General features: G+C 51.3%; 2 protein-coding genes across 4 annotated transcripts; one reads left to right on the plus strand and one right to left on the minus strand.

Moving 5' to 3' along the window:
* Positions 1-85: 85 nt before the first annotated feature.
* Positions 86-18,039, minus strand: DPCD (deleted in primary ciliary dyskinesia homolog (mouse)). Its single transcript, XM_059169137.1, has 6 exons — positions 17,899-18,039; positions 12,728-12,808; positions 7,900-8,024; positions 7,428-7,561; positions 818-920; positions 86-412 (listed from the first exon to the last, which is right to left on the minus strand). Exons 1-6 carry the CDS (start codon positions 17,960-17,962, stop codon positions 308-310), a joined length of 612 nt encoding a protein of 203 aa, XP_059025120.1. The 5' UTR covers positions 17,963-18,039; the 3' UTR covers positions 86-307.
* On the plus strand, positions 18,040-26,599 carry POLL (DNA polymerase lambda). Of its 3 annotated transcripts, none has more exons than XM_059169131.1 (9): positions 18,040-18,118; positions 18,944-19,108; positions 19,850-20,144; positions 20,333-20,495; positions 20,924-21,241; positions 22,215-22,388; positions 22,960-23,088; positions 25,107-25,275; positions 25,704-26,599. In XM_059169131.1, exons 2-9 carry the CDS (start codon positions 18,994-18,996, stop codon positions 26,066-26,068), a joined length of 1,728 nt encoding a protein of 575 aa, XP_059025114.1. In that variant the 5' UTR covers positions 18,040-18,118; positions 18,944-18,993; the 3' UTR covers positions 26,069-26,599. The 3 variants fall into 3 exon arrangements, with proteins under 3 accessions (XP_059025114.1, XP_059025113.1, XP_059025115.1); XM_059169130.1 differs by having other exon boundaries at positions 18,041-18,118; positions 20,330-20,495; XM_059169132.1 differs by lacking the exon at positions 18,040-18,118 and adding an exon at positions 18,125-18,502 and having other exon boundaries at positions 20,330-20,495.
* Positions 26,600-26,646: the final 47 nt, after the last annotated feature.

The raw sequence follows: 26,646 nt of genomic DNA on the forward strand, positions 1-26,646 counted from the left end.
CCCTGAGGACAGAAGGGAGTATCCTCACCACCACCCTCCCTGGCAACAGGCGCGTGGAGAGGTGGACAAGAGGGTAGTCGGCCCGCAGTGACTCAGAACGACTTTACTTGGGAGATCAGACCATGGTATGGGGGCTAGGAGCATCCCAAGGCCCAGTTCTCACAGAGCCTGGAGAGCTCTTAGAAGAGAGGACGTACCCCTGTTCCAGAAAGGCCCAAGCCACAAAGTCTGAAGAGCCTCCCCCACTGCCGTGCTGCCCGAGGTCCGGTCACCACACTGCCCGAGGCGCAGGCTCAAGGATGCTCCGCTACTGGGTCTTACAGTCCCCGTCACTGCTGTGGGCCGTCTTCACTTTCTTCAGCTCCTTCTGAAGCTCTGACTCAGCCTCCAGGACCTCCTTTGGCTTCCGGTACTGTGGACGGAACCAAGGAAGAGCGCGTCATTCAGTCACATCTCCCCTCCCCACTTACACACTTGTGGCCTCCTCTGATCCCATTATTTGAAAATGAGGAAATTGATGCCTACAGGATTGAATGATTTGCTCAAGATCACATGGCTGGGGAGGAGCCTCCACCAGAGTCCCAGTCCTGCGATCTCCACCTCTCCACGTCATCCTCTGTCCTCCTCCAGCTGTGACTTCTGAGATCAGCTGAGCCCCACCCTGCGCTCCCTCTGCTGATGGAGGGATGCCTCTTGTCTAGCAAGCACACGCCAGGGGTTGGGGCTGGAACCGGGGACTCCCATGGGATGGGAAATGGGCAGGGAAAGGAGAGGCCTCTCCCAGATGCAGTGGCCAAGAAGTCTGGCTTCATCTTACAGAGATGATGAGGGTGCAGTTGGCATGAGCAAAGCTCAGCGCGGACTCATCTGGGGTAAGCCGGTGCCGGTCTAGGTCGGGGATGGAGAACTTCTTGTAGTACCTGTGGGAACACCAAGAGGTCACTGACCCATCCTGCAAGGTGGTCCCCAACAACTGGGCAGCAGGCCCTCTGGTACCGATTTTCTACACAGTTCTTCCACACTTTCCACAAAGCCAAAGAGGAAGAGGGGAAACCTTTGAGAACAACCATATGAATGAAAGACGTTTTGGCCAAGGGCAGGACCCCTCATGGTTCCTTGATTAGACCAAGGATTAGAGTGACTCGTGCTTTAGGTTCAGACACTCAAAGGCACGCAGAAGCCGCCTCCGTCATGTACAGTTCAGGCAGGCCAGGCCTCTGCTGCACCCCAAGAACGTGAGAACATGCATGCTAACAAGAGACAGAATAAGTCCATCAAGGACTGTTCCCCAGAGCTGGGAACCGAAAGTTCCATTTACATGCAACTTTCTCTGAAGGCCCCGTGGGCCTGACTCTACTTGTAGGCCAGAGAGGGAAGTACATCCAAAAGGAGAAATCTAGGAGGACAAACCGTGTGACTCCTCTCAAGCGGGATCTCTGGACTACTTTGCTGGCCCTGACTCCCTGCCCCCAGCCCCCATTTTCATACACAGTCCCTGTCATCTGCAAGGGCCAGTCCAGAGATTAACGATCCTTTTTAGTAAAAACCCAAAAAATCCAGAGAGCAACACCTAGCCCATGACGCATACGACTGGACTTCGTTTTACAGGAAATCTGACCTTTCCCGAAGAGAGAGGTAACAGGTCTCGCCGGCTTCACGGCCAGCTGTCTGGGGAGCCAGGACACAGCTCCCTGCTCCCGGGTCAGGTGCCTGTCACCGAGAGCGCCTCCTCTCTAGCAGCAGGCTTGTGTGGCATCTTCCCTGGTGGAAGTGGAGCCTGGGCCCCCACTGGCCAGCAGACCTGCCCCCAGGCCTGGCGTCCCTGCGGCCACCGTGGGCCTGCGGGCTGGGAAGGTAAACACCGCGGGCAGGTACGCAGCAACTTAAGTGAGGGGCCCGGAGAGGACAGGGCTTTGAATACTTCAGAGGGGCCTGGTCCTGGTGGTGACAGCTACTGCGGGTCCACTTCAAAAGCCCCGGGGCCCCCGGGACTCAGAGAGTTGACATCAATGCAGCACTTCTGCCCTGCTCTCCTGCCCAAATCCCTGGGAGTTTAGCGGAGGTTCTCGGGGCCCCTCTCCTCCCAGGTTCTCCGCTCCCGCCAAGGTGCTGGGACCAGCAGCAGGGGAAGAATGTTTACTTAAAGGCTGACAGTTCAAAAGGAGTGGGGGCTGGGGGATCCTAATGGCACCACAAGCTTGCTTTATTTCCCAAAGCTCTGCCCCAGGGAAAGGCGATCCATCTGCCTGCAAAAGCGGGTGGAATGCTGCCTCATCCTCCTCCTAGCCTGGGCTGAGGGCTCTTCCTGGGGCCCTTGGGCTGGCCAGCAAAGGTGGCAGACACTGATAATAGGGGGGAGTCAAAGGTTAAACAGCAGAGATTAGATGAACACAAAGGCTTGTTAGGAAGTGTTAACATCTTCCTTGCAAATATACACAAGAAGCAGAACTGGGAGAGAAGCAGCCCAGGCACGCGCAGCCCAGCCGAACCAGCAGGGCCCGTGGAAGGCCTTACCGAGCAGAGCATGGGGACATCCTTTCTGCCTACCTGGCCTGTGCACCAGGGTGGGACAGGGACATGCCTGTGTACCCTCAGAGAGGCACCAGCAAAGCATATTCCCCAGGCTGGGCCAATGGGACTGAAAAAAGAAACCCTGGGGCTTGGCCTCAGAGGGGATCTGCTGTGCATGGCTTGTGTCCGCCCAGTCCCACTCACACACCTGTCACCACGAGGCTGGGGGCTGGAGGCAGAGTGCGGGTGTACGTTCTGCTTTGTCTTGAGTCTATTCTAATGGATTTAGTTTACTGGATGAGGTTACATAGCTTTCCTCAGACGCTCCTGCTGGGCAATGTGCAAGGGCGTATGGGACATCTGCTTCCTCTACTCAGGGTGCAGCCCACCCCCTGCAGACCCCCCCCCCCCATCCCCTGGCCTTGGGGCTCGCCTTGAGAGGAACCACACTTGACTTACTCACCAGTACCTGGCCTAGAGAGGGACCCACTGTGCTTCTGGAAAACACAGACTGCTCCAGCTCGAGCAGCCCTAGGGAGACAGCAAACATGTCTTTAGGTATCAACTGTGCCCTAGGCCTTGAGCTGTGAACTGGGGATTTAAAGATGAAGAATAAAGAAGACAGGGCCTTCTTTCTTCTTCATTTTTAAATCCCCAGTGTTAAAGGAGGGGATATTCCTTTAAAAACACAAGATCTGCTTGAGATCTTGTGTTTCTGCTGAAAGCGAGACCCTTAGAGTGCAGCAGCTCCTGGGCTTTTAGAGGACCTGTGACACCCCCTGTTCCCACCACCTATTACTGCTCTCAGTCTCGGCCACACAATGACAGCTGACGTTTGTTATGCTTCCTGGGCCAGGCACTGCTCTACACACACCGAGTCCTCCAAACAACCCGCTCTTTGGCTGCTCTTACTAGCCTCTTTCACAGAAAACTGAGGAACCGACCAGTATCTTGCTGGAGTCACAAAACCATCCATAGAGAAGCCCCTGTTATAAGTACTAATCCCCCAAACCCCCTGAGCCCCCATCTCTCCACACCCTCTCCTCAAAGTGACAGAGCCCTGGTCTAGGTTGGGGCAGACATGGGAGGGACTCTCCCTTAGGATCCAGCCAGCCTGCGGGTCCTCTGGGCACGCAACACAGTGGCTTTCCTTTTGGAATGTCAGAAGTGTTCAAAAGACACGGGAAAGCGAAGGCTGTCAGGACAACTCCCAGTCCTGGCCCCTAACCCCAGCAGGCCCCTCCACTTCTGGGCCCAAGTTTCTTCCTCCGGATTCCTTCTTCCAATAAAGGAGCTGAATGGACTTTCGTCTCCAAACTAGACAAACGAGATGAACTTGAAGTCACTTGTCAAAGGGACCGGAACAGGCCAACTCTGTACCTTCCCCTAAACTGTGAGGAAAGAATGGCTCCTTCACTTGGGCTGTTTGGGAAATGACCCATAGTACCCCACAACCCTCTTTCTGCTGTATCCCCTTCCCAATTTCCAGTCGTTTCCCAACCTATTCTCCTTTGTAGTGACTTGAGAAGGGACAAGAGGCCAGACCTCTCGAGAGAGTCTTCGAGACGCTGAAAGCAGAAGCAGGCCCGCTAGAGCCATACGGGCCGGGCACACCCTCAGCCAGACTGGTCCTGAGAAGCCTCGAGCCCGTCCCGCCCTTAGAAAAGCAGTCGGCAAACCCTCTTTCTTACACATCACAGCTCCAGGCAAGCCGGTCATCACTGCCTACAGCAACCCTTCCTGGACTCACAACGCACATTTACGTACTAAGGGCGCCATATGTCCTACCAAAGAGAAACTTGTTTTTATCCAGTTTCCTAAATTTATTTGACCACGGAACCCTTTTTTTCTAGTGATGCCTATTAACACCTCCCACAATGCTAATGTCACCAATGTCAAATCAGCCAAGTTCCAATTTCCAAAGAATTGCTGAAGACATGCTTCAGGCTGGCCGCTGGGCAGGAAGTTTGTGTACATATGATTTCATCAAATTGCCCAAACACTCTGTGAGATAGTTCTGAATGTTCTCCTCTGATACATGAGGAAAACTCGCCCCAAATACTACAGTTTGTATGGGGCAGAGGACAGATTTAAGCCAACCTTTTCCCAATCCAGTGCCCTGGTCCATTCTACTTAACAGCTGCCAGCTCTAGGCTGAAGCTAAGAATCTTCTTTCTGCACAGACACTCTTACCAGGAGCAGGCAGAACCACACTGGGAAAAGTACTTTCTTCCCTGTACTTTCTGTTCTTCCCTTTCTTCCCTGATTCATCCCCTCACTAAAACCGGAGGCCAAGGACATGATACACTGGAATCAATCCTTTTCCAGGAAAGTGGCCAACCCAGTCCTTCAGGGACAAGGCCAGTATGGACAAAAGAACGTTGGTTTTTACTGGTAACCACGTTCCAGAACATTCGAACTTGGGCAGGCACAGAACCAGCAGGCAACAGAAGAAGGCAAATCAGAGATGCCACCGTGTAGGTCCTACAGATGCCGGGGCGGCTAGACTGTCGCTAAGTTTCCCTTCACGAGTCAGCTCAGCACGCTGACTTTACAGACACATTTACAGAACCGTTAAGATACGACACGAGGATGAAAATATGCACCCTGCCCAACACTGCATGGCGTGATGATCAGAAAACAGAGTTTTAACGGATCCTGAAAAAACGGGAGTATCCTGCTCAGAAGAGTAACCACTGAGTCATTACATTAGTGGCAGTAAAGGTGTAAGACGCATTACTGCCACTGGTAGGAGACTGGTAGATGAAAATGCGAGTCTGCTCAAGAAAGCTGGTTAAAGGTTTAGCGGCCCTTCTCTCCTACCTCTGGGCAGAGGGACATGAGGAAGGCTGGGCTAAGCCAGGCAGGGCCACAGGACCAGAGGCTCCGTGCGGGCTCCAAGGTGGCACGCACATACAGCCCTCCTCTCTGTGGGGATCCAGCCCTGGCCCTGCCCCTTCCAGGGGCTTTACTCCCATCCCACCTGGCCTCGCCCATCAGTTCAAAAATGTTTCCCCCTGCCTTGAGCGCAGGAGTGGGCGTCCGGCCATGTTGCTCCTGGCCAACAGCGCCGCCTACAGCTGGGTACGTGCAGCAGATGGGACCCCGAGGATCTGCCCGCAGATGAAATTTTTGGTGAGCTAGCTAGCTACTCTCTCCTCTCACTCCCCAGTAATCACATTTCTGCCTCGTATCTGTATTCGACAGTGACCTCTGGGGGACGAAAGGGAGGCAGCAGCCAGCTCCACAAACTGCTAGGCTGCAGATTCAAGTGCTATCAGAAGCACTTTTGTTCCCAGTTTGGACCCAGGGCCTCTTACGCAGGGGAATGCTTGCTGAAGCACAGAGTTTGTTTTCCTAAAGGCAATTTCTCTGTTGTCTGAAATTGCTAAATTCCACTTTAGGCCCTGACTCCCATTAATGATGAGAACAATAACGGGAATAAACTGCCTTTTATCTGAGGGCTTCAAAGTGCTTTATAAACGCAAGCCCTTATTATTATGACTTCGTATTTACAGACAAGGCCCACTGCGGGGGCTGCTGGCTGCGTGAAGAGCAATAATCTTGAAATTAATTCATTCATCTCCACCCCTTCCCCATCCCCTGAACCCTGCCAGAGTGAGAGGGGACGGGGGTCCTAAGCAGAGGGCAGAACCCAAGGATGTGCCGGGGAGCCTGGGAGCTGTGCCACTTTCTTGGAGGCCTCACAGACCCATGGAAGCCGGAAGGGGAGCCGGACAGGAGCTGGGCCCTCCTGACCCTCAGGTAAACAAGCAGATGGATGGCAACACCTGTAGCCCAAGCTCGGCACCCACAAGGCACGCTGGGTGGCTTTAGTGTGTGGACCAGTCACTCAGAAAACCTTCCATTTTAATACCTCAACTGTATGTCATGGGAGTTAGTCCTACGCTTCAGTCCCCCAGGCCCAGGTCAAGACCAGCTCACTAACAGGGTTCTTCTCCTGTAATCAGTCACAGCTCTGGAAATCTGCATAGGATCAACGCATTTCCCAGATGGTCAGCTCAGAAACAGCCCTGCCTGGATCAGATCTCCTCCTTAGCCACCTCTGTCCCCTCGACCCTACATTTTGCCTGACCCACCCCTTGCCTGCCCCCAGCACAACACCAGGAGAGAAATAAAGGGAAGTTAGGTACCCCTTTGGAAACAGAACGCAAGAGACTTCCAGGAGGCCGAAGCCCCTGCCTACCGCCCCTCAGCAGAGAGCAGGGTAAGGCTGGCTGCCCTAGACAGGTACTTCACAGTCCTCCCACTGCTCAGCTGGGTGTGCCCTCTAGGCCATGCTCCCTGACAGCCCCGACAATGATGTCACCAGGCAAGTTCATCATGGACTGGATCCAGCCAGGGGTCAAGGTAATAATAATCTTACAGCAGGGGCACTTGGGTGGCTCAGTGGGTTAAAGCCTCTGCCTTCAGCTCAGGTCATGATCCTAGAGTCCTGGGATCGAGCCCCACATCGGGCTTTCTGCTCTGCGGGGAGCCTGCTTCCCCCTCTCTCTCTGCCTGCCTCTCTGCAAACTTGTGATCTCTGTCTGTCAAATAAATAAATAAAATCTTTAAAAAAATAATAATAATCTTACAGCAGAGCCACCTAAGATCACAAGTTAACGGCCAGGTGATTCCTGATCCCCTCATTATTCAACAAATGCCTGGTGAACCCCAATATGCGCCAGTTACTGGACTAGACATTCCTCATCTGATTTCCCCACCCAAGGGAGCTGATTACATTATTCAAGCTGGGCCTCAGGAAAAGAAGCCCTCCAACTTTCAGCACTCTCTCGACTTTAGTGCAGCCCTCTGCCCTCCGGGGTGGGGAGCAGTCTCAGCACCCCCTACCAGGGCAAGTCCCACCCATCGTGCTCACACACAGGTCCGCAGGTGCCTGTCATGCCACTTACTTTTTGTTGGTTGTTCGGACGATGATGCAGCGCTCCGTCTGGTCCACACAGACACTGTAGACGTCCTTAGGGTAGGGGAGGTTTCGAATCCGCCACTGGAAACTCATCTTGGTGTCCTTGCGCATAAAGATGGGCTGCAGAAGGCAAAAACAACTTAGGGACTGTTCTTGGTGAGAGCGAACAAGGGATGGCCCCCTGCTCTGCAAAGCTCTGCCTGGGGCACACAACAGGAGGAGACCCTCATCTCTTCCCACAGCTCCCCGGACACTGCTACTGCTGGGACATTCCGGGCCTGGAGCCCTCGTCCCAGGATGACCAAGCGCAAACCCTTTGGGTATTCATTCGAGCAAACCCTTTCAGAGCTCTGTGTCCACACAGAGTGTGGCACGCAGGTGGGCACTCGGGAGACAAGGGGGTGACTAAGACATGGTATCTGCCCTCCTCTCCGACCTGACCTAATGGAGAGACATACATTGGCATTGTTTTCCTTGATGAATTCAGGCCCCAAGCTGCCTGCTCCCGGGAGTGCTGGCTCTCCCACCTCCGTCTGCCACTGGCCCAAGGCTCCCAAGGCACTTTTCACACGCCACTTTCTCACTGAGGAGAGAAGGAAGCAATAGGATTACCGGAAAGGAAGGGACTCTGCTCTTCCTGCTGAATCACTGACGCCACATTAGATGACTGGAAGGGGAGAGAAGTGGCCATGATGGGCCTTTATACCACCTCGGTCCAAGTGAGCAAGACCCCACAGCTGCCGAAAGCTCAAAGCCCAGCAGAGCATTTCGATACTGGGTAATCTGGAAAGCCCGTACCACAGGTGCCCAAACAAAAGAGATTGACCAAAGCTCTGAAGGGAGCCAAGTGGAGTTAAGAATCTTCCAGGCGTGATTCCAAGCAAGGGAGAAATGTGCTGGTTAGGAACAGGGGAGCTCCTGGTAACGGGGAACATTTGGATCCCAACAAGTACGAACTGAGATGCATTTGTTTCCCTCTATAAATGTGCCAAGGGAAAATAAGAAGATGAAACCTGACAGGCAGATTGGTCTCATGATTTAGAAAGTCCAAATACAGAAATTCGCTCATTTTAGGTATACCGGCTTAAAACAACAGCCCCGGAATTGTATTTAAATGAAATGTTACGCACACACTGGATTTCGAATGCGTTATTTATAAACCATGGGAATTTTTCTTGCAGAACAGGATCATCCTTTTATAATGCACACAACTGTTTCCATTTTACCTCGGTTTACAACCCATATGTTTACATAAGATTTTTTTTTTCTCCCCCAAGTAAGGTCCATTCTGTATGGAAATTGTAAGTGGAAACAACTAGTTCCGTGGATATTACCTGAGGACCCCTGCCAGGATTCTGGGAACCCCAAGTCATTCATGTCTTTTGGGTGCAGCCATCACAGCAGGGGAGCTCCCCCCCCCCCCCCCGCACCCAGAGCTGGAACCCCTGGGCTCCTCTTTCATCCTGCAGCGCTGATGTCCTTGGCGGGGAGGGGGGGGGGGCGGGCAGCCTAACTGCGCCAAACGCCAGCAGCCCTCCTGACACCGTGGTAAGAAGCTAACAGGTCAGAGAGTGCCCAGTGTTGTGTCACAGCTGCTCCAGCCCACTCCCCTCTCTGGGCTGGGGTGGGTGAGACCTGGAGTCAGAGTCTCAGGATGGGTTTCTTCAAGACCTTTGGAGCCACTGTGCCAAACCCAAACGCCCTCCCTGATCCGAGTAAGGCATGCAAGCTGAACACAAAAGTGTGCTGTAAAATTAGAATTTTCCCTTGAATATGTGCATTTATAAGGTCTGCTGCATTCTGCAGTGTGATTTTATTACGTCTTAGGGCCAAAAATTCTCCCTAGAAACACATTTCCAAGTTTATAATGAAAATTAATAAGGAAGAGTAAAACTTGGAAATATGCTTTATAGGCAACTTTTTTTTTCCCCTCCCACAAATACTTCTACTCTCTTAAGTGAATGGACTGTGACCGGGAGTATATCCAAATCTATTCGTGTAATACCTCACTTAACTGGAGGCCGGCCTTCTGGCTCTTTCACCGCTTTCTTTCTTCTTTCTTTCTTTTCTTTTCTTTTCTTTTTTTTTAACACCTTGGGATTAAATTCTTTGCTAGAATGTAGAAGAAAGTCTCCCTACTCATTCCATTATAAGATCCAATAAATGGTTTTGGTGAAGTCCTTGTTATTTTTCCCACGTATAAGGGCATGAATGCACACGTGCAAATACACACTTCGTCTTGTCTTTCTTGTCCTGTCTTTGTTCCTGAACTCAAGGACAGTTCCTGCGGCAACAGAGGACTGTTTCCACCTGCTGTCACTCTGATTTGATTATATGTTAAACCCAAACTGGTGTGTGGAGGGTCGCTCTCTGGGATGCTGTCGTGTCTTCCTGCTGAGCCAGGGTCAGTCCTTGCAAAGGAGACTCTCCATGACCCTAAAGGGTCTGATGGGGAATATATGAAGGAGGCAGTGCCTGGGGGCTTTTTCCTAAATCAGCAGGAAGCAGACTACTGTCCTAGACTGCTGAAAGGAAGCCCCATCTTTCAGGTGGGCTGGAAAGTGGAGGTCCTAAAGGCCTCTTTCCCCAAAGCTCCAAGCCTTGGCCTGCTTCCAATGCGGATAATTACATTCCCCTTCCCTAAACACTCCCTGCCGCTCAAACTGGAGGCAGGGCTCTTCTTTTCTGCCCTAAAACACTGCAACATTGCTCTGTGGCTATTAAACAGCTGCCACGTCCCATCCCCGAGGAGGCTGAAGGGAATCGAGTGGGTCATTTATAAAGCCGGCGAAGTGCTTGGGGATGAAAGTGCTCAATGTCCTCCAAATGCAGCCGGGGTGGCGAGGCTGGCGGTCAAATACCAAAGCAGATTAAGGCGGTAATCCAAATGTAATCGCGGGGGGATGGCCTGCCCTTCAGCCTCTGCCCCCCTGGACGTGCTGTGTTCTTCGGGGGCTGGTTTGATGTTCCGATCCTTGTTCTGGGGCCCTTCAGGTTTCCCTCTATGACTACATACAGCACTCATTGTGTGGGGTGGGAATGAATAGCTCTGAGACGGTTGAAAAAAATATGACACCACTCTGCTTATTAACACCAACTGGAAGAACTCCCTCCTACACAAGATGCACCAGCGGCTAATTACGTTCTGGGTTTTTCGAACAGAAAACCAGTTTAGCCAATTATCACATTTGTTAGGTGGGAAATGGAAACAATTCCCATTTATGGCCACAATAACCGTGTCCGTATTTTACTTTATAGAGTGCTCAAGCTCAAGTTAGTTCAGGCCCTGAGACTGTTTATACTTAAAAATTAATAATTTTGCAAGGGCAGCTGGTGGGGGTAGGGTGAAGTGGTTGGAGATGGGTAAGGACCAGCTGTTCAAAGGATCCAGTGGTTTAGGTGGGGTGTTCCTGTCTGCCCAGCTTCTGTCCTGCTCCCACCAGCCCCTTCTTCAGTCATTCTGGGGGTAACAAAATTTAATAAGGAAACAGGATTAAAATATTCTCAACAACCAATAGTATGTTGTTGTGCATTAAAGCACGGGGTCTTAACCACGCAGACTCAGACTTAAATCCTAACTCAGAAACTAACCAGCTATGGAATTCTGAGCAAGGTGCTGAACCTCTTAGAGTTTCCATTTTGTCCTGACTGTAAAAGGAGACAAGAGTACATACCTCATCAGGCTGTAATGAGGATGGTTCGATGAGATAACTCATAACGAAGCACTTAGCATGGTGCCTAATAAAAGTTATGGTATTACTATTAGATAAACTTTAGCCAGTGTTCGCCTATCAATCTGCATTTCTGCTTTTAAGAAAAAAAAAAAAAAAAAGGAGTTGAAGGCTCTTGTCTATTCCCCACCTGCCAAGAGAAGTGACAGGTTAATGTGGGATGCTACGGAGGAAGGTACCAGAACTTGTTTCTCATTTTAATTTCATGTTCAAGCACAACTAAGAGGCCGGGGGTTATTTGTTTGTTTTTATGACCACAGCAGCTATAGGTGGGTTGTTTGCTCTGAGTGGAGGAGAGAGGTGGTGCTGGGGGCTGCGGGGAGGAACTGCAGCCAGTCTCGGGCCTGGCAATGGTGGTGGTTAGCCCACGTGATCTCTGCTTTCATAAGCTCGCCCCTGTTAGGCATTCCAAGCCTGTCACCCCCTGGGAGCGCTATAAATTACAATGCATTGTGAGGATATTACTACTGTATTGGTTTCCACCAAATCAGTGTCATATGCTAAACACATCAAGATTTTTAATAGCACCAGACTAAACCAATTGGGACTGGAGCCCAAGCAGCTCATAATAAGGAGGGATCAACACTTCACTCTGCAACTGAACATGCGCAGGACATACATTTTAAGACTGCAGACTAAGAAAATGCAAACCAGTGTAATCCGTGTTGTCGGTTCTAGACATTTATGAGCTGTCAGAAAAAGGGAAAAAGAAATTCCCTTGCCAATACTACCTGTCGATCAGGCCCAGCAAGAAATTAAAGTCAAGAATAATGACAAGAAAATAACCCAACCCATGATTCCATCATTGGATTTAGCATTTCAGGTGGAACTTAATAAAGAGACCAACTCCCACCGCTGACAGCCTCAGGCCCTGGGTCAAAGCAGCAGCCACCTAGCTCTGGGAAGTCAGTGAATGCTGATGTGCATACCTGGGCACAGAGGATGGACAAATCAAATAATTCCCAGAAATCTGGGCTGGAGCCCCTATTCATAAGTGTAGTCTGAGAGGAAAAGAGCTGCAGGCATGAAAACAAAAACGTTGCAAAATCCCAATTTCCACTCCAGACTCCCTTTGATTCAGATACTTTCCAAGGCAAGGGTCAGATTTAACAGTGTGCCCTCTGAGGCCAGGTCAGTATCTGCTGTCGCTGCGGCCCTGCTGCTGCTGTGGCTTCAGAAAACAAGCAAGCAAGCAAGGAAACGCAGTGAAAGCCTGCCCTTCCCTCCACTCGCTCAGCCCCGGAGTAGAGGCTCACTTCCAGTTCTGCCTTCTCTATACAGTTCTTCCCCAGCGCTTTTCCTACGGAAGACTTCCTTACACTCTCATGGGTCTGGGGGTCAGGTGGCGTTTACAGATCAAGCAGACACTCCACCTGGTGTCCAGCCCTGACCTCACATTATTCTCAGGGACAATCTTGCCTTGAAGGCCTCAGTCTCCCCTGGCTTCACCTTTGGTGCTCAGTTTCTCCCTTGAGCCTCAGGCTAGATTCGCTTACCTGTGGTTTAGGTCACCCCCGGCGTTCCCGTGGGCCCAGCGGAAGCCCCCGTTACTTACCAAGTAGATCGCCCGTCTTCTCATCATATTCTTCGGCCATTTCCTTTCCATCTGGGAACAAATAGTGCACCTTCCTTCTCCCTACGCACAAAGCAGAGAGTGCCTTACCCCCATGCCTCTTCTTACGTTGTGCCTTGCACATCAAGGGATCTACCTGGGAAACACCAACAGCCTTGGGCTTGGGCATGAGAAACCCTCCCAGAGCTGCCCATGAACTCTTTGCCAATCATTGCCCACCACTAGTTTAAGACGTGTCCTGGGACGCCTTTCCTTTCTGCAGCTTTCTCTGAACATGCCTTCGCTCTGCTATTCCCTCTACCAGCAAAGCTCCATACTTCTCATCTGTTGAACTCCTTGTCCTTCAAAATCCAGCTCAAATGTCACTCCACTGGAAAGTCTTTAGCCACGCTGGCAAAATTCATCACTTCCTTATTATGTGGGCCACCCTGGTGCTTTATTCATATCCATAGTGGGGCATTTGTCACACAGTATGGTACTTTTGTTAAAGAGCATCCTCTCTCCAGGAACAGGGCCATATTTATCTTTGTCTCCCCAGTTCCTAAAACCAAGCCTATGCACTCGGGATACTGAACTGGGTTTCCTGACCAAGCACTCCTTCTAGCCACACCATTGCTGTGCCTTCTGCATATCTCTCCGCCACTCCTAGCACTCAGCCACATAATGTTAGTCCTTTTATGTTTCCTTCATGTTTACCTCAGTTACGATTTACATTTGTGTGATTCTTTGATTACTGCCTGTCACTATTAGATAGGAGGGGTTTTATCCTGCTTGCCTGTTTCCCTAACACCAAGCATAGTGACTGGCACACGTTAGGAGCTCAGCTAAGTATTAATTGAAAGAAAGAACACTGATTCAACTTTCACTGAAACAATGCAAGAACCCAGGGGAGTCTCCTAGCCCAACTCTTCCACCTGTATATTATAATCATAAGCATTTTTTAAAAGCGACTATGTTATTTCCCCTATTTTTACCAATGGGTGAGTTGACATACGTAGGTTCCTCAATGAGCCTAATAACAGGGACAGGTACCCAAACTAAACTTGATGAGTAAGGGCTCCAAGGACCTTGAGCAGTTAAAGGAGTCGCTACCGAAAATTTGCAACTATATCTGATCTACCAAGCCTTTTTTCCATTTAATTCATTCCCCTGGACACAATTCCTTTGAGTCATTCCTAGTTTGTATTCGGGGAAACTCATCCCCAACTTCGCAGGGCTTCTCAGTGTGCCCCTAGGTTATACCACCTTAAATCATTTGGATGGCTAACAGAGGCGGACAGGGTTTTCCTGGTAGGAATGGAGTTAAAGGTGCTGCCTGTGAGTAGTTAGAGGTGTCCGGCCTGACCCCCTTCTCCCCCGGAGTCCATCTGGAGTCCAGGCAGGATGTAGTACTTACTACTGGCCAGCCATTTCACATGTTTTATTGCATTTAATTATCAAAATAATCCTACGTGCCCCCATTATCTATATTTCACAGATGAGGAAAATCGAGACTTAAAGTTCATGTAACTTATCCAAGCTCATAAAGCTATGAAATGAGGGGCGCCTGCGTGGCTCAGTGGGTTAAAGCCGCTGCCTTTGGCTCAGGTCATGATCTCAGGGTCCTGGGATCTAGCTCCGCATCGGGCTCTCTGCTCAGCAGGGAGCCTGCTTCCTCCTCTCTCTCTGCCTGCCTCTCTGCCTGCTTGTCATCTCTCTCTGTCAAATAAATAAATAAAATCTTAAAAAAAAAAAAGCTATGAAATGAAAGACCGAGATTTCAGCTCATCTGAGGCCAAAATCCATGCTCTAATAACCAAACTAGGTTAATGTGCATAGCTTTAAATATCTGTAAGCCTGAACACTGTTCCAAAGGTTTATTGGTCATGTTTCTAGTGAATTATTATGTTTAGACCTTAGCGTATTTGGGCATTTATCTTTTTCTTACTCATCTGACTGACTTTAATGATATTAACCATGTGTCATGTATGTTGCAAATATTGTTTCAATTGCCTTAACTTTGTTTGAAGTGGGTTTTCCTAAACAACTGCATAATTTCTAGTCAACTATTTTTTCCTTTGTGGCTACTACCCAGGAGTTGTGCTGAAAATGCCCTCCTTTACCCAAAGATTATATAACAATTATCTGTATTTTTTTTTAAGATTTTATTCATTTATTTGACACAGAGAGAGATCACAAGTAGGCAGAGAGGCAGGCAGAGAGAGGGGGGGAGGCAGGCTCCCTGCTCAGCAGAGAGCCTGATGTAGGACTCGATCCCAGGACCCTGAGATCATGACCTGAGCCGAAGGCAGAGGCTTAACCCACTGAGCCACCCAGGCGTCCCATAGCTGTACTTTATTCTAACATATTTACTCTACAGGTATATATGTATGTGTATATATGTGGCTAATAAACAATTTAAAGTATATTAGCATACTTTGGTAAAAAAATATATGTATGTGTATATACATGGAAGAAATATGGAAGTTTATGCATAAAAACATAAATTATAGGGGTGCCTAGGTCACTCAGTCGGTTGAGCATCCAATTCTTGTTTCCGGCTCAGGTCATGACCTCAGGGTCATGGGGTTGTGTGATCGAGCACTGTGTTGGGCTCTGCCAGAGATTTTCTCCCTCTGCCCCTCCCCCCCATTCTTTCCCTCTCTCTCATTCTCTAAAACACTAAATAAAAAATCTTAAAAAAAAAAAAAAAGAAAAGAAAATGTGGGGCGCCTGGGTGGTTCAGTCAGTTAAGCGTCTGCCTTTGTCTCAGGTCATGATCCCAGGGACCTGGGATTGAGGCCCTCATCAAGCTCTCTGCTCTCCAGGGGTGCCTGCTTCTGCCTCTCCCTCTGCGGTACCCCGAGCTTGTGCTCTCTCTAATCAATAAATAACATCTTTTAAAAAATGTAAATTATAATTATCTCTAGATGGTAGTTGATGGGTGATTTTACTTATTTTTCATATTTCCACAACAAGCATAAATTCTTTCTGAAAAAAATTTGAAGAGTATTGGATTCTCATTACCAATAGCAGTGCTTTCTCATGGGAGGGAGGTAACATCCTCCCCACACCCACACACCCATCAGGAGGGTAAATCTATAGGAGAGGTTTGACAAAATGTATCCATATACTTAACATTATTATTATTTATTATTATTATTTGGTTTGGGGGAAAAGGATCAAAAACATTGTTTTGTGATGTTACTAACAAAAAACCTGGCAAAATCCTAGACGATGAAATATTTATTGAGGTACCATTCAGTGACCAAAGGAAGTGAAAGCAGGGACTCCAATATCTGCGCCCCCGTATTCACAGCAGGATTATTTACAATAGCTATACAAGTGGAAGCAACCCGTGTCCAGCAACAGATGAATGTTAAACACAACGTGGTGTGTGCGTGTGAACACCGAAATGCTATTTAGCCTTGAGACAGGCAACAACATAGATGGACACTGAAGCGAAAAAAGTGGACGGCAAGTGAAACAAGCCAGTCACAAATGGACAAATATCGTGTAACTCCACTTATGTGATTACGTTTCTTGGCATCATCAAATTCATAAAGACAGAAAACAGAATGTTAGTTGCCGGAGGCTGGGACCAGGGGAGTCAGGGTTTAAGAGGTACAGAGTTTCAGCTGAAGAAGAGGAGGAAGTGCTGGACACAGATGGCGGTGAAGGTTGCCCAACAATGTGACTATACTTCATGCCACAGAACACGGTTAGAATGGTAAATTCTATGTTATCTATTTTTTACAATAAAACCACAAACCACAGTCTTATGAGATAATGTCCAAAATCTTTAGCTTTGCATAGGAGATCAAAACATACCCCAATTTATCCAAAATCCCTCTTCGTTTCCCACTATTTCTCCTCACTGCTCCTTGAGAAAAGAGAACTTTTATTCACCCTTGCATCATAGCACCTAGTACCTCACACAGTGTGTGCGTGGGGGGGGGTGTTGTTATGACTGGGGGGACACTTATGCCTCACTAAATGTTTTGTTATTTCCCTAGTAATCAGCCATACGCTTTCGCAAATCCATACCTTTCCTTACGCATGAGTCATTCCCTCTTTTACACTTAGCGAACACAGATGAATTCTTTAGGACCCCAAAACATCACCTCTTCTGTGAGGTCTTCTTTCAAAGAGCCGACGACTCCCACCTTCGCGCTCTCATACACTTTATAGAAGATTCCAACCTCTACTTAACATACATTCTTCCTTATTTACATATCGATTCTTCCCCCTCTCTGCTCTGGTACAGAGCTTGGCACATAGCAAAAGACTCCCTAAATGCTATGTGCATGAGCAAAAGAGCAGGTGATTTTAATTTCCATGCTTCCCTGATTGGCTTCTGCCTGCGGATGTGTGCCTCCCGCTGGTCTCCCACAAGCTACAGGAGTTTAGACCTAATTCATCTGGCTGCCAAGCAGGTCCAGCAAAGGACCGCTGCAGCCCTGGGGGTCCTACATCCGCCAATCCTAGGGGGAGACAAAATCAGGACTCCTTACCTCTATGTCCACCTTTTTCCAGGCACAGCGCTGGGACCCTTGCTGTTTTCCCTACACACCCCAGAGAACATTTAGAAGTTCTCTTACAAACACATTACAGCTGGAAAGGATATCAGAGGTAGCCCTTCCAGCTCATTTTACAGATGAGAAAAATAAGGCCCAAGCAAGTAAAGAGGCCACTGTACTTAATGGCAGAGTAGTAACTAGAGCCCAGGTCTCCCACCTCTTCATGACGCCAGGCTGCGTTCAGCAACACAATCCCACTGACTGGACGAGAGGCTAGGGCCCCTCTAAAACACTCTTTAATTTCAGTTTCCTCTTCTGTAAAATGGGGTGGAAAACTGACAGCCTCTTGGGAGAGCAGTCGGGAGCAAATGACATAACGAGTATGAACGGAGTTAACATTTATTAGTAACAACTCAGAGCGGGGCGACGTGGTGTAGAGGAAACTAGGAGGTGTCCTGAGACACGTGTTCTCGTCACGTCATCTCTCTGGGCCTCAGTTTCCTCATCTGCCAATGCAGGACTGGGCCTAATCTGGCAGCCTCAGCCCTTCCTGCTCGGCTGTCCCAGGCTCGGAGGCCCTTCGTGGAGACGACCACGCGGAGGACTGGACCCTGGGGAAAAGGACTAGGGAGCTCGTGGGGGGCCTCGAGTTACCGTCCTGCAGCAGCGCCGTCTTCTCGGCGGTCCGCAGACTCTCCAACCAGCCCGTTACCGCCATCTTCCCTCCGCCCAGTCGCGCGACCGGCCGCTTCCATGGCAACCATTCCGCCTACGGTCACTTCCGGCCGACCCGGAAGGTCTTCTGGGCATTTGCCTTCCCCACCCCCCACTTCCCACGCGCCACGCCCTCCGTGCGCTCTCATTGGCTGCCCAGGTAAGTGGTTTACTGCTACCCACCGTGGGTGACCCGCTAGGCCTGAAGTTGACCCCACCGCGGACCGAATCGCCGCGGCCGGGAGGGGCCCTTAGGGCAGGGTCCGGGCACTCCAGCCCTCTTCTGGTCCCCAGCTGGGAGTTCCCGGCGCGCGGCAGCTGCGGACGCAGCGGGCTCCCCACAGCTGCCGGCAGTCTTCACCCCCAGCTGTGAGGCCGAGACTCCTCCCATCTCGGAAGGCGCCCCACACCTGCTGCGGCCATGCCCCATCTCCCCGCAGCTGCGGGACTGAGCACCCCAGTGACAAGAGGCCCGCCACCAGGGCAGGTGTAGACCATTACCCCGCCTCCCGAACACCCGCTACCACCACGGCTTCCTCTACAGGTCTGTGATGGGGTAGAGAAAGGTCATGTGGGGTCTATATGTAGATTTCTCTCAGTCCTTCAACCCTCTTGGGAGCCCAGGCCCTTACTAAAGATGTAGCTCCATTTCCTAGCCTGGCATCCCCTTGGTAAGCCCCTTTCAAAGTGGGATGCAGCAGGGCAGACACTGCACTGAATCTTTATAGAGCAACCCCTCTAAGGAGTATCAATTTGTACCCCCCAAGAGTTCTCCATTACTCCCGTTCTCTACCTTTATTTCCCCCAGTACTCTGGTTTTGAAAGGCTGGTAAGTGCTACGCTAAACTGCTGAAGTTCATTTGGGTTTTGGGAGACCCCTCCGCCCTGGGGAACTGAGCTACTGCCCCCAAAGCCTGGTGGTTAGAGACACCACCCTCATAGCCAAAGGGTTGGGTAACCTCAGTTCTGGGTTTCCACATGACAGTTGCCCTGATCAAACCTAAAACCATTACTCCGGGATCTGGCCATACCTCAATGGACCCTGGGGGCATCTTGAAGGCATTTCCCAAGCGGAGGAAAATTCATGCCAGTCCATCATCAAAAGCACTTGTAAAGAAACCCAAGCAAGAAGGTGGAGAAGAAGCAGGAGGTGAGCAGATCCACTCTCAGAACCCTCACATACTTGAACCCTCAGGCTTCCGATACTGTTCATGTCAAGGAACAGATACTAGAGCAGGTTATGCCAGTCCATGGCCTGCAGGTTGGTTTGTATCCTTGTTGCACTAGGCTTGGGTCCCAGTCTTTGACAGGCCACTTGTATTATTTTCTACTCCGCCCCTAAACCTTCATCAATTAGAAAATACTCTCTGGTCCCTAAGGAAATGACCAGCAGAATCTTTTACTCTCTAGAAGGTTGCCTGAAGAGGAATAAAGGGTGGGAGACTCAGGTCCCCAGAGTTACGTTATTTTGCAGCCAAGCTGACAAATAAATAACAGCTCATGTGGCAGGGAGGGGAGGGGAGGATCTCTTTCGCAGCCAGGCCTGAAATGGCAAGACATATGTGCCTTATGCCTTGTACAGAGTAGGTGTCTATTAATACTTGAAAGAATAAATGGTCAAATGAAGCGATATACAGGATATCTAGCAGTGTCTACACCATTCTAGTTTACATGAGGGAACAGGATTCTAGGTTACATGAGGGAACATCCTTGCCCCTTAAATCAAGTGATGGTTCATGGGAAATTAACTGTATGCCTGCAGCAGAATCCCTGGAAGGCCTGCTGTCTGGATGGAAGGGAAATGATTGTTTGGGGGCACAGGACTGTAAAGGGTTCATTTGGATCATATCTGACAGTTATGACAATAGGTGTCTGGATGTCCCCTCCACAGAGTGGCTGAGCTCCCTGCGGGCCCATGTTGTGCCCAGCGGCATTGGGCGAGCCCGGGCAGAACTGTTTGAGAAGCAGATTACTCAGTATGGAGGCCAGATATGCGCTGCCCAGGCCCCAGGGGTCACTCACATTGTGGTGGATGAAGGCATGGACTGTGAGCGAGTCCTCCGTCTCCTTCGACTGCCCCAGCTACCCCAGGGTGCTCAGCTGGTGAAGTCCACCTGGCTGAGCCTGTGCCTGCAGGAGAAAAGGCTAGTGGACACGGCAGGATTCAACATCTACATCCCCAACAGGTGGGCTGGCCCCTGTCTTTCCTCAGGTGTTTCCTGGCAGCATCTTGGGCTCTCTTCTTGACTTATTAAAAATAACTTTCATTGTCTTAATCAGACACAGTAGAAAACCAAGATTTCAGAGGAGAGGATTGGAAGCAGAGGTAGGGCCAGGCCTTCGGGTGTTAAACTTGCCATCACCATCCCAGCAGGTACCTGGACCAACCACAGCTCAGCAAGGCAGACCAAGACTCTTCTGTGCCTCCTGGAGCCCAGGAGGCTGTGCTCAGGACAGCCCTCTCTCCTCCTCGCCCTCCCACCAGGCCTGTATCTCCTCCCTGGAGGACAGAGGAGGCCCCGAGCACCCAAGCCCAGGTCAGGAGCCTCCCAGCCCTCAGAGCTCCCTCCCACTGGGAACTAGGTCCAGAAATAGCCTGGTGCTTGTTAAGAAAGTCTCCAGAGGAAGGGTCTGACAGAGGAAGGGTCTCTTATGGTGGGGCCATTTGGCTCTGCCCAACAATCATCATGTCTGCATTTGCCATGGCCCACATCTACAACCTATCACTGGGGAGTCTAGGGCTGGGCACTGGGGGAAGCCAAACGGAACATGGCCCCACAGTTAAGGAGACCCAGGTGTGATGCAGGAGACCCATCCTCATTCCTGGGTCTGACTAGGAGACTCAGCCCCCACCTTTGAGGAGCTCTCCTGGGATATGACTAGGAGACTCAGTCCCCACCTTTGAGGAGCTCTTCTGGGGGCCAGAGGCATGAATTTGTCATCTCTTCTCTTTCCTTACCTCAAGCCTGGCTGTGATGATGAAACCAGTGACGGGGAAGAGACACAGGTTAGCGCAGCTGATCTGGAAGCCCTTATCAGTGGCCACTGCTCCCCCTCCCTCGAGGGAGATGCCGAGCCTAGTCCAGCCCCTAAGGGCCTGGATAAATGGGTCTGTGCACAGCCTTCGAGCCAGAAGGCGGTCAACTACAACCCCCACATCACAGAGAAGCTGGAAGTGCTTGCCAAAGCCTACAGTGTTCAAGGAGACAAGTGGAGGGCCCTGGGCTATGCCAAGGCCATCAATGCCCTCAAGAGCTTCCACAAGCCTGTCACCTCATACCAGGTACCTGGGGGCCAGTGCAGGGGATGCGGGGAGATGGGGAGCTTTCTGTTTACTGGGCACCAGTCACAAGTGGCAATCAGATGGAATGGTTAAGATTTTATGATGTCTGAGACTTGCACAACAGAATTAAAATGGAGAGATGGATGAGAGCAGATCGATGGTCCCTTGATAATTATAGAAGATGCTGACGGGTAGTGGGGATTCATTACACTGTTCTCTCTACTATGGGAATTTTTCTCATAGTAGAGAGTTTTTAAAAAGTTTACTATGGGGCGCCTGGGTGGCTCAGTGGGTTAAGCCGCTGCCTTCGACTCAGGTCATGATCTCAGGGTCCTGGGATCGAGTCCCGTATGGGGCTCTCGGCTCAGCAGGGAATCTACTTCCTCTTCTCTCTCTCTCTGCCTACTTGTGATGTCTCTCTGTCAAATAAATTAAAAAAAAAAAAAAAAAAAAAGATACTTATATCTTTAAAAAAAAGTTTACTATGGAGGCCAAAAGACCAGGGTTTGAATTCTGGTTCCCATCCTTCATTAACTCTGTGGTTCTAAGCAAGTTACTTAAACCCTTTGAGCAATGAAAAGGAACTTAGACTAGTGAGGGACTCCAGGGCTCTTGGGAGGACCAAATGCCGTGCTCCCTGCAGTGCTGGACCTGAGCAGCAGAAAGGCCTCAGTGAACGCCCCCGCTCTCGCTGTTGCCATGACAGTGGTGACTTGTGTGGTCACTGCTGCCTTTTCTCTACTTTCTGTGCTGATCTCCATTCCTCTGAGAACCATAAGACAAGTGACCCAACCCATCCCATCCAAAATTCTCGTTTTCACTGGTGCCCAGACTTTACAAAGCCATCAGCTGCTAACTGACCAAGCTGGCATTTACTCAGATACCCGCTAAAGGCATCTGCTAACCTACTGCTGGCTCTAGGCCTCCCATCTTCTCATTCTTCTTTTCCTGCCTCTGCCTCCTCCTCCCCCAGGAGGCCTTCAGTATCCCCGGGATTGGAAAGCGAATGGCCGAGAAGATCGTAGAAATCTTGGAGAGTGGGCATCTGCGGAAGCTGGACCATATCAGTGAGAGCGTGCCTGTCTTGGAGCTCTTCTCCAACATCTGGGGAGCTGGAACCAAAACTGCACAGATGTGGTACCAACAGGTCACCCCATGTCCCTGCACCCCCTTCAGTTTTGCTTTCTCAGAGGTCCTGCCCACAGTTCTCATACCTTGTTTTCTGATGGGAATGAACCAGGACTATAGGGAGACCACTTTTCAAGGGCATGAGGGCTCATGTAGACTCCTTTCCTGCTCCTAGAACTGCCCTATTGCCAGATAGCCTCAAGGCATTAATCTGTGATGGAGGCAGAGAGATAGGAAGTGTGCTTCTCTGTCTCAGACCAGCAAGGGCCTTTCTGAGAAGACCAGGGCTCAGGGCTGAGTATCTAGATCAATGGTTCCCCAACCTGGCAATGCTCAGAATCCCCCAGACTAATAGACTTATGAACCAGTATTTTAGGGTTGTGGCAAGCTGGATTGGGGTGAGACTCCCATGCTCCCTACCTTTCTTGAGTCCCACTGATTACTGATCCAACCACTCCTGGGGTTGATCCTGCCTCAGGCCTTCCTTGGAATCTGGAGGTGATGGAAGCCTTGCATATGTGCTCAGTCCCTGCCTCTCCAGTGGTCCTGACTGCTCATAGCCTCCTCATTTGGCTTGTTTTTTTTTCTAGGGTTTCCGGACGCTAGAAGATATCCGTGACCAGGCCTCCCTGACTAGCCAGCAGGCCATTGGCCTGAAGCATTATGAGGACTTCCTGGAGCGCATACCCCGGGAGGAGGCTACAGAGATTGAGCAGACAGTAAGCAGATGTCCTAGAGCAGTGAGGAGAGCCGGGCCTTGCTATAATGTCCTCAGCTGAGGCGCCAGGCATAAGAAGCTGTGAGACACCAGAGATTGGGACCATGGGGAAAGGGCCCGCTGAGACTGAAGCTGGGAGGGTGGGTGGCTGTGCCGGGGAAGGCTGTCACACCAGGTCTGCGGATGAGCATAGAGTTAGCGTGGGCTTCCGCGCTGGAACGGTGGTAGGGCTGGATTAGAGGCGGTTTATGGTCAGAACTACGTGAAGGTCCTGGGGTTTGAACTGGGTTAGGTGAGGCTGGGTCAGGGCAGAAGTTCTTAATGCTCTTTGATTCACAAACTTTTCTGAGAACCCGATGAAAACTATGGACTCGTTGTCTCCAAGATTTGTGCAAATGTACAAAGCTTTCTATCTCCAGATGTGCAGTCCTTCTGAAGGTTCCCGCACAACCTGAGGCTGGTTCAGAGTTTGGGTTAGAGTTGGTGTAGAGGCACAGTGCCAGTTCCATTCGGTCTGGGGTCAGAGGAAGGCTTAGGTTGAGTTGAGTTAAGGTTAGGCCTGAATTAAGAGTAGGGTTTTCCTCGTATTGGATGCTTTTAATTAAGGTTTGGCCAACATTAGGGTTTGATTTAAAGTTGTGTTAGGAATTAAATTCATATAAAACCTAAATTAGAAAGAGACTAGGGTAAAAAAAAAAAAAAAGAAGAAGAAGAGAGACAGACTAGGGCATATATGGGGCTACATATATCATTTGTTCATTTGGGGTCAGAATTAGGAGCTGGTTGCTGGGCAAGGTTTGCTGCTTTGGAATCCGGTTTTGATAAGGTGGGACTCTATGGAGACCCTGGCCCACCTTAGCTGAAATCAGTCTTCAGCTCTACTCCAGGCCTCCAGCCTCTGTGGGACTATGAGACTGGCACAGGGTGGATGGACGGCCCTTTTGTCTACCCATCACCAGGCCTTCGTGCTAGTGATGGCACTGTCACTCAGCCACGGTGTCCAGGGGCGGAGAATGTCCCAGTGAGCTTCCAGCCCCCAGCCCACTGGAACAGCGGGGAGCTTCCCACCTGGCGTTCAAGGGGTCCATCTTCAGGAGTTTTTGATGAGATTACTCCTCTCAGGTCTCCTCCCGTCCTCTTGGGAAGCTCAAGAAGGGAGTGAGGGATTTAGCAGCCTAGGCTGTTGGAGAATTGAGGTGTCCTGGCCAAAGTATCCAGGGCCCCAGAAATCCCAGTGTCCTGGGGGAGAGGCGTGGAGGCCGTCTGCATATGAAAGGCTTCCGTGTTGCCGGGGTAGAGGCTAATGGGCTTATTTCCCTCAGTGAGGGATGATCCTTCAGCCGTCAGCCCTCTCTTTCTTGGCTCCCTCTCCAAGCCTCGAGCCTCTTTCCTCCAAGTAAGGGTGTAAGCACTGGCTCAGAATTGCCTCCCACTTTGCTTTCTTTCTTCTCCTTTACTGTAGGTACCGCTATATTTCTGGGCTCCATTTCCGCCGAGGGCTGGGCCTGGGGCACCCTGCTCGCCACCTGCTCAGGTCTCAAGCCCCAACTCACACACTCTGCCTTTAGCTTCAGATCCATGCCTAGGGCTGCTGAGACCTGGCAGAGGGCTTCCAGGCACCTGGCCCTTTGTCCTAAGTGGACAGACCTGGGCACATGAGTTGGGGCAGGAGCCGAGAGAAGGTGTGTCTCCCTGCTCTTAAAGAACTCTAGGAGGAAAGATCAGTGCCTTCCCTCACAATCTGAGTTCACACCTCTTAGATCACTCTTCAGGTGGTGGGAGCACATTTTCTTCTCTTCTGTCCTAATGAAGCAGGGGAGTGCCATTCCCCAGGGTAGGCTTCTGCCATCGCTCCTTGAGGCCTTCCCTCAGGCTTCTACCCTCCATCTGGGGATCGGTTCGGCTAGGGGCATCAGCTGGACGTGTGGGCTCCTGGGTCAGGGAAGTCTCTCACGCTGCCCTATGAGAGGAACTCTCTGCAGGGCTTGAAGCCCACAGGCCTTCCCTGTGCTTTCCCAGGTCCGGGAAGTGGCTCAGGCCTTCAGCCCTGGGCTGCTGTGTGTGGCGTGTGGTTCTTACCGCCGGGGGAAGGCAAGCTGTGGGGACGTGGACGTGCTGCTCACCCACCCGGACGGCCGGTCTCACCAGGGCATCTTCAATCCTCTCCTCGACAGCCTTCGGCGCCAAGGTACAAGCTCTGTCTCTGTGCGAGCGGGCGCTGCAGGGAGGGTGGCCCCCGGGAGGGAGCATCTCAGAGTCGCAAGCTCTAGGCAGGAAGCGGGGTGCGGAGGGGCCGCTGCTCAGTGAGAATGCCACCTCTCCCTGGTGGCCAGAGCCATTACAGGGAGGAGCCATTACAGTCCACTGCTCCTTCCCTCAGTGACAGGCGCTCACTACCACCTGCAGGTCGAGGTTCATCTCCCCTGCCTGAGACACTGCAGGGGACCCAGGGAGGGATGACTGCGCGGTTTAAAGAGGCAGGCCCGGAGAGGGCGAGGTCCAGCAATTGGTGGAGCTGGGAATGGAGGACCTAGGGATGAAAAGGAGAGACCTGGGAGGGCAGAGCAGCCGGGCCTGGCTCCCTGCCCTCCCAGCGGCCTTCTGATGTTGCGCCAGGGTTCCTGACAGATGACCTGGTGAGCCAGGAGGAGAACGGCCAGCAGCAGAAGTACCTGGGGGTGTGCCAGCTCCCCGGGCCGGGACGGCGGCACCGACGGCTGGACATCATCATCGTGCCCTACAGCGAGTTCGCCTGCGCCCTGCTCTACTTCACTGGCTCTGCCCACTTCAACCGCTCCATGCGGGCTCTGGCCAAGACCAAGGGCATGAGCTTGTCAGAGCATGCCCTCAGCACCTCTGTGGTCCGGGACACCCACGGCCTCAAGGTGGGGCCTGGCCGAGTGCTGCCCACCCCCACAGAGAAGGATGTCTTCAGGCTTTTAGGCCTACCCTACCGAGAACCAGCCGAGCGTGACTGGTGACCCACGGCTCCAGGGAAGGGAGCGCCACACCAGACTGGCCACCCCACCTAGCCATCTAGTATTTGGCTCCAGCCTTAGCGGACTGAGCCTCACCACTTCAGCCGCCTGGGCCTGAGGGAAAGGGTCAGGCTGGCTGCCAGGCTCGTCCCGGCCCTCTCCTCAACAGAGCGGACTGCTGTCCTTCATGTCACCACTGCCCCTGGTAGAGTTTGTGCGCGGCCCCTTGCCCCATTTTAAGCAAGAACAGGTACTGGTGTGAAGCCAGCTTCCTATGCTGAAGGCCCAGACACCCCCTCTTCCCTACCCAAGGAGGCTCTGGCTGCTGGGGCCGGACGGGGGCTGTAGGGTAGGGGCAGACGGCTGTGGCTGAGCGCCCCCAAGACCCTGTGGAGCCAGAGAATGTGCTACGCCCTATGTACTCCCTCCCCAAGCTGCGTCCTCTGCAGCCGGAGGTGTGGGAAGGGGGCAACCAAGGCTCCGTAAGGACAGCATTTGAAGGCCCCGGGACCCAGTAAAGTGCACTTGACATTCCGACTGCCTGGTGTCTGTGAGCTGTCCCAGCCGCTACCTGCCCTCCA

This window comes from Mustela lutreola, chromosome 4, assembly GCF_030435805.1.
Source record: "Mustela lutreola isolate mMusLut2 chromosome 4, mMusLut2.pri, whole genome shotgun sequence".
In the NCBI taxonomy this organism is placed as follows: domain Eukaryota; kingdom Metazoa; phylum Chordata; class Mammalia; order Carnivora; family Mustelidae; genus Mustela; species Mustela lutreola.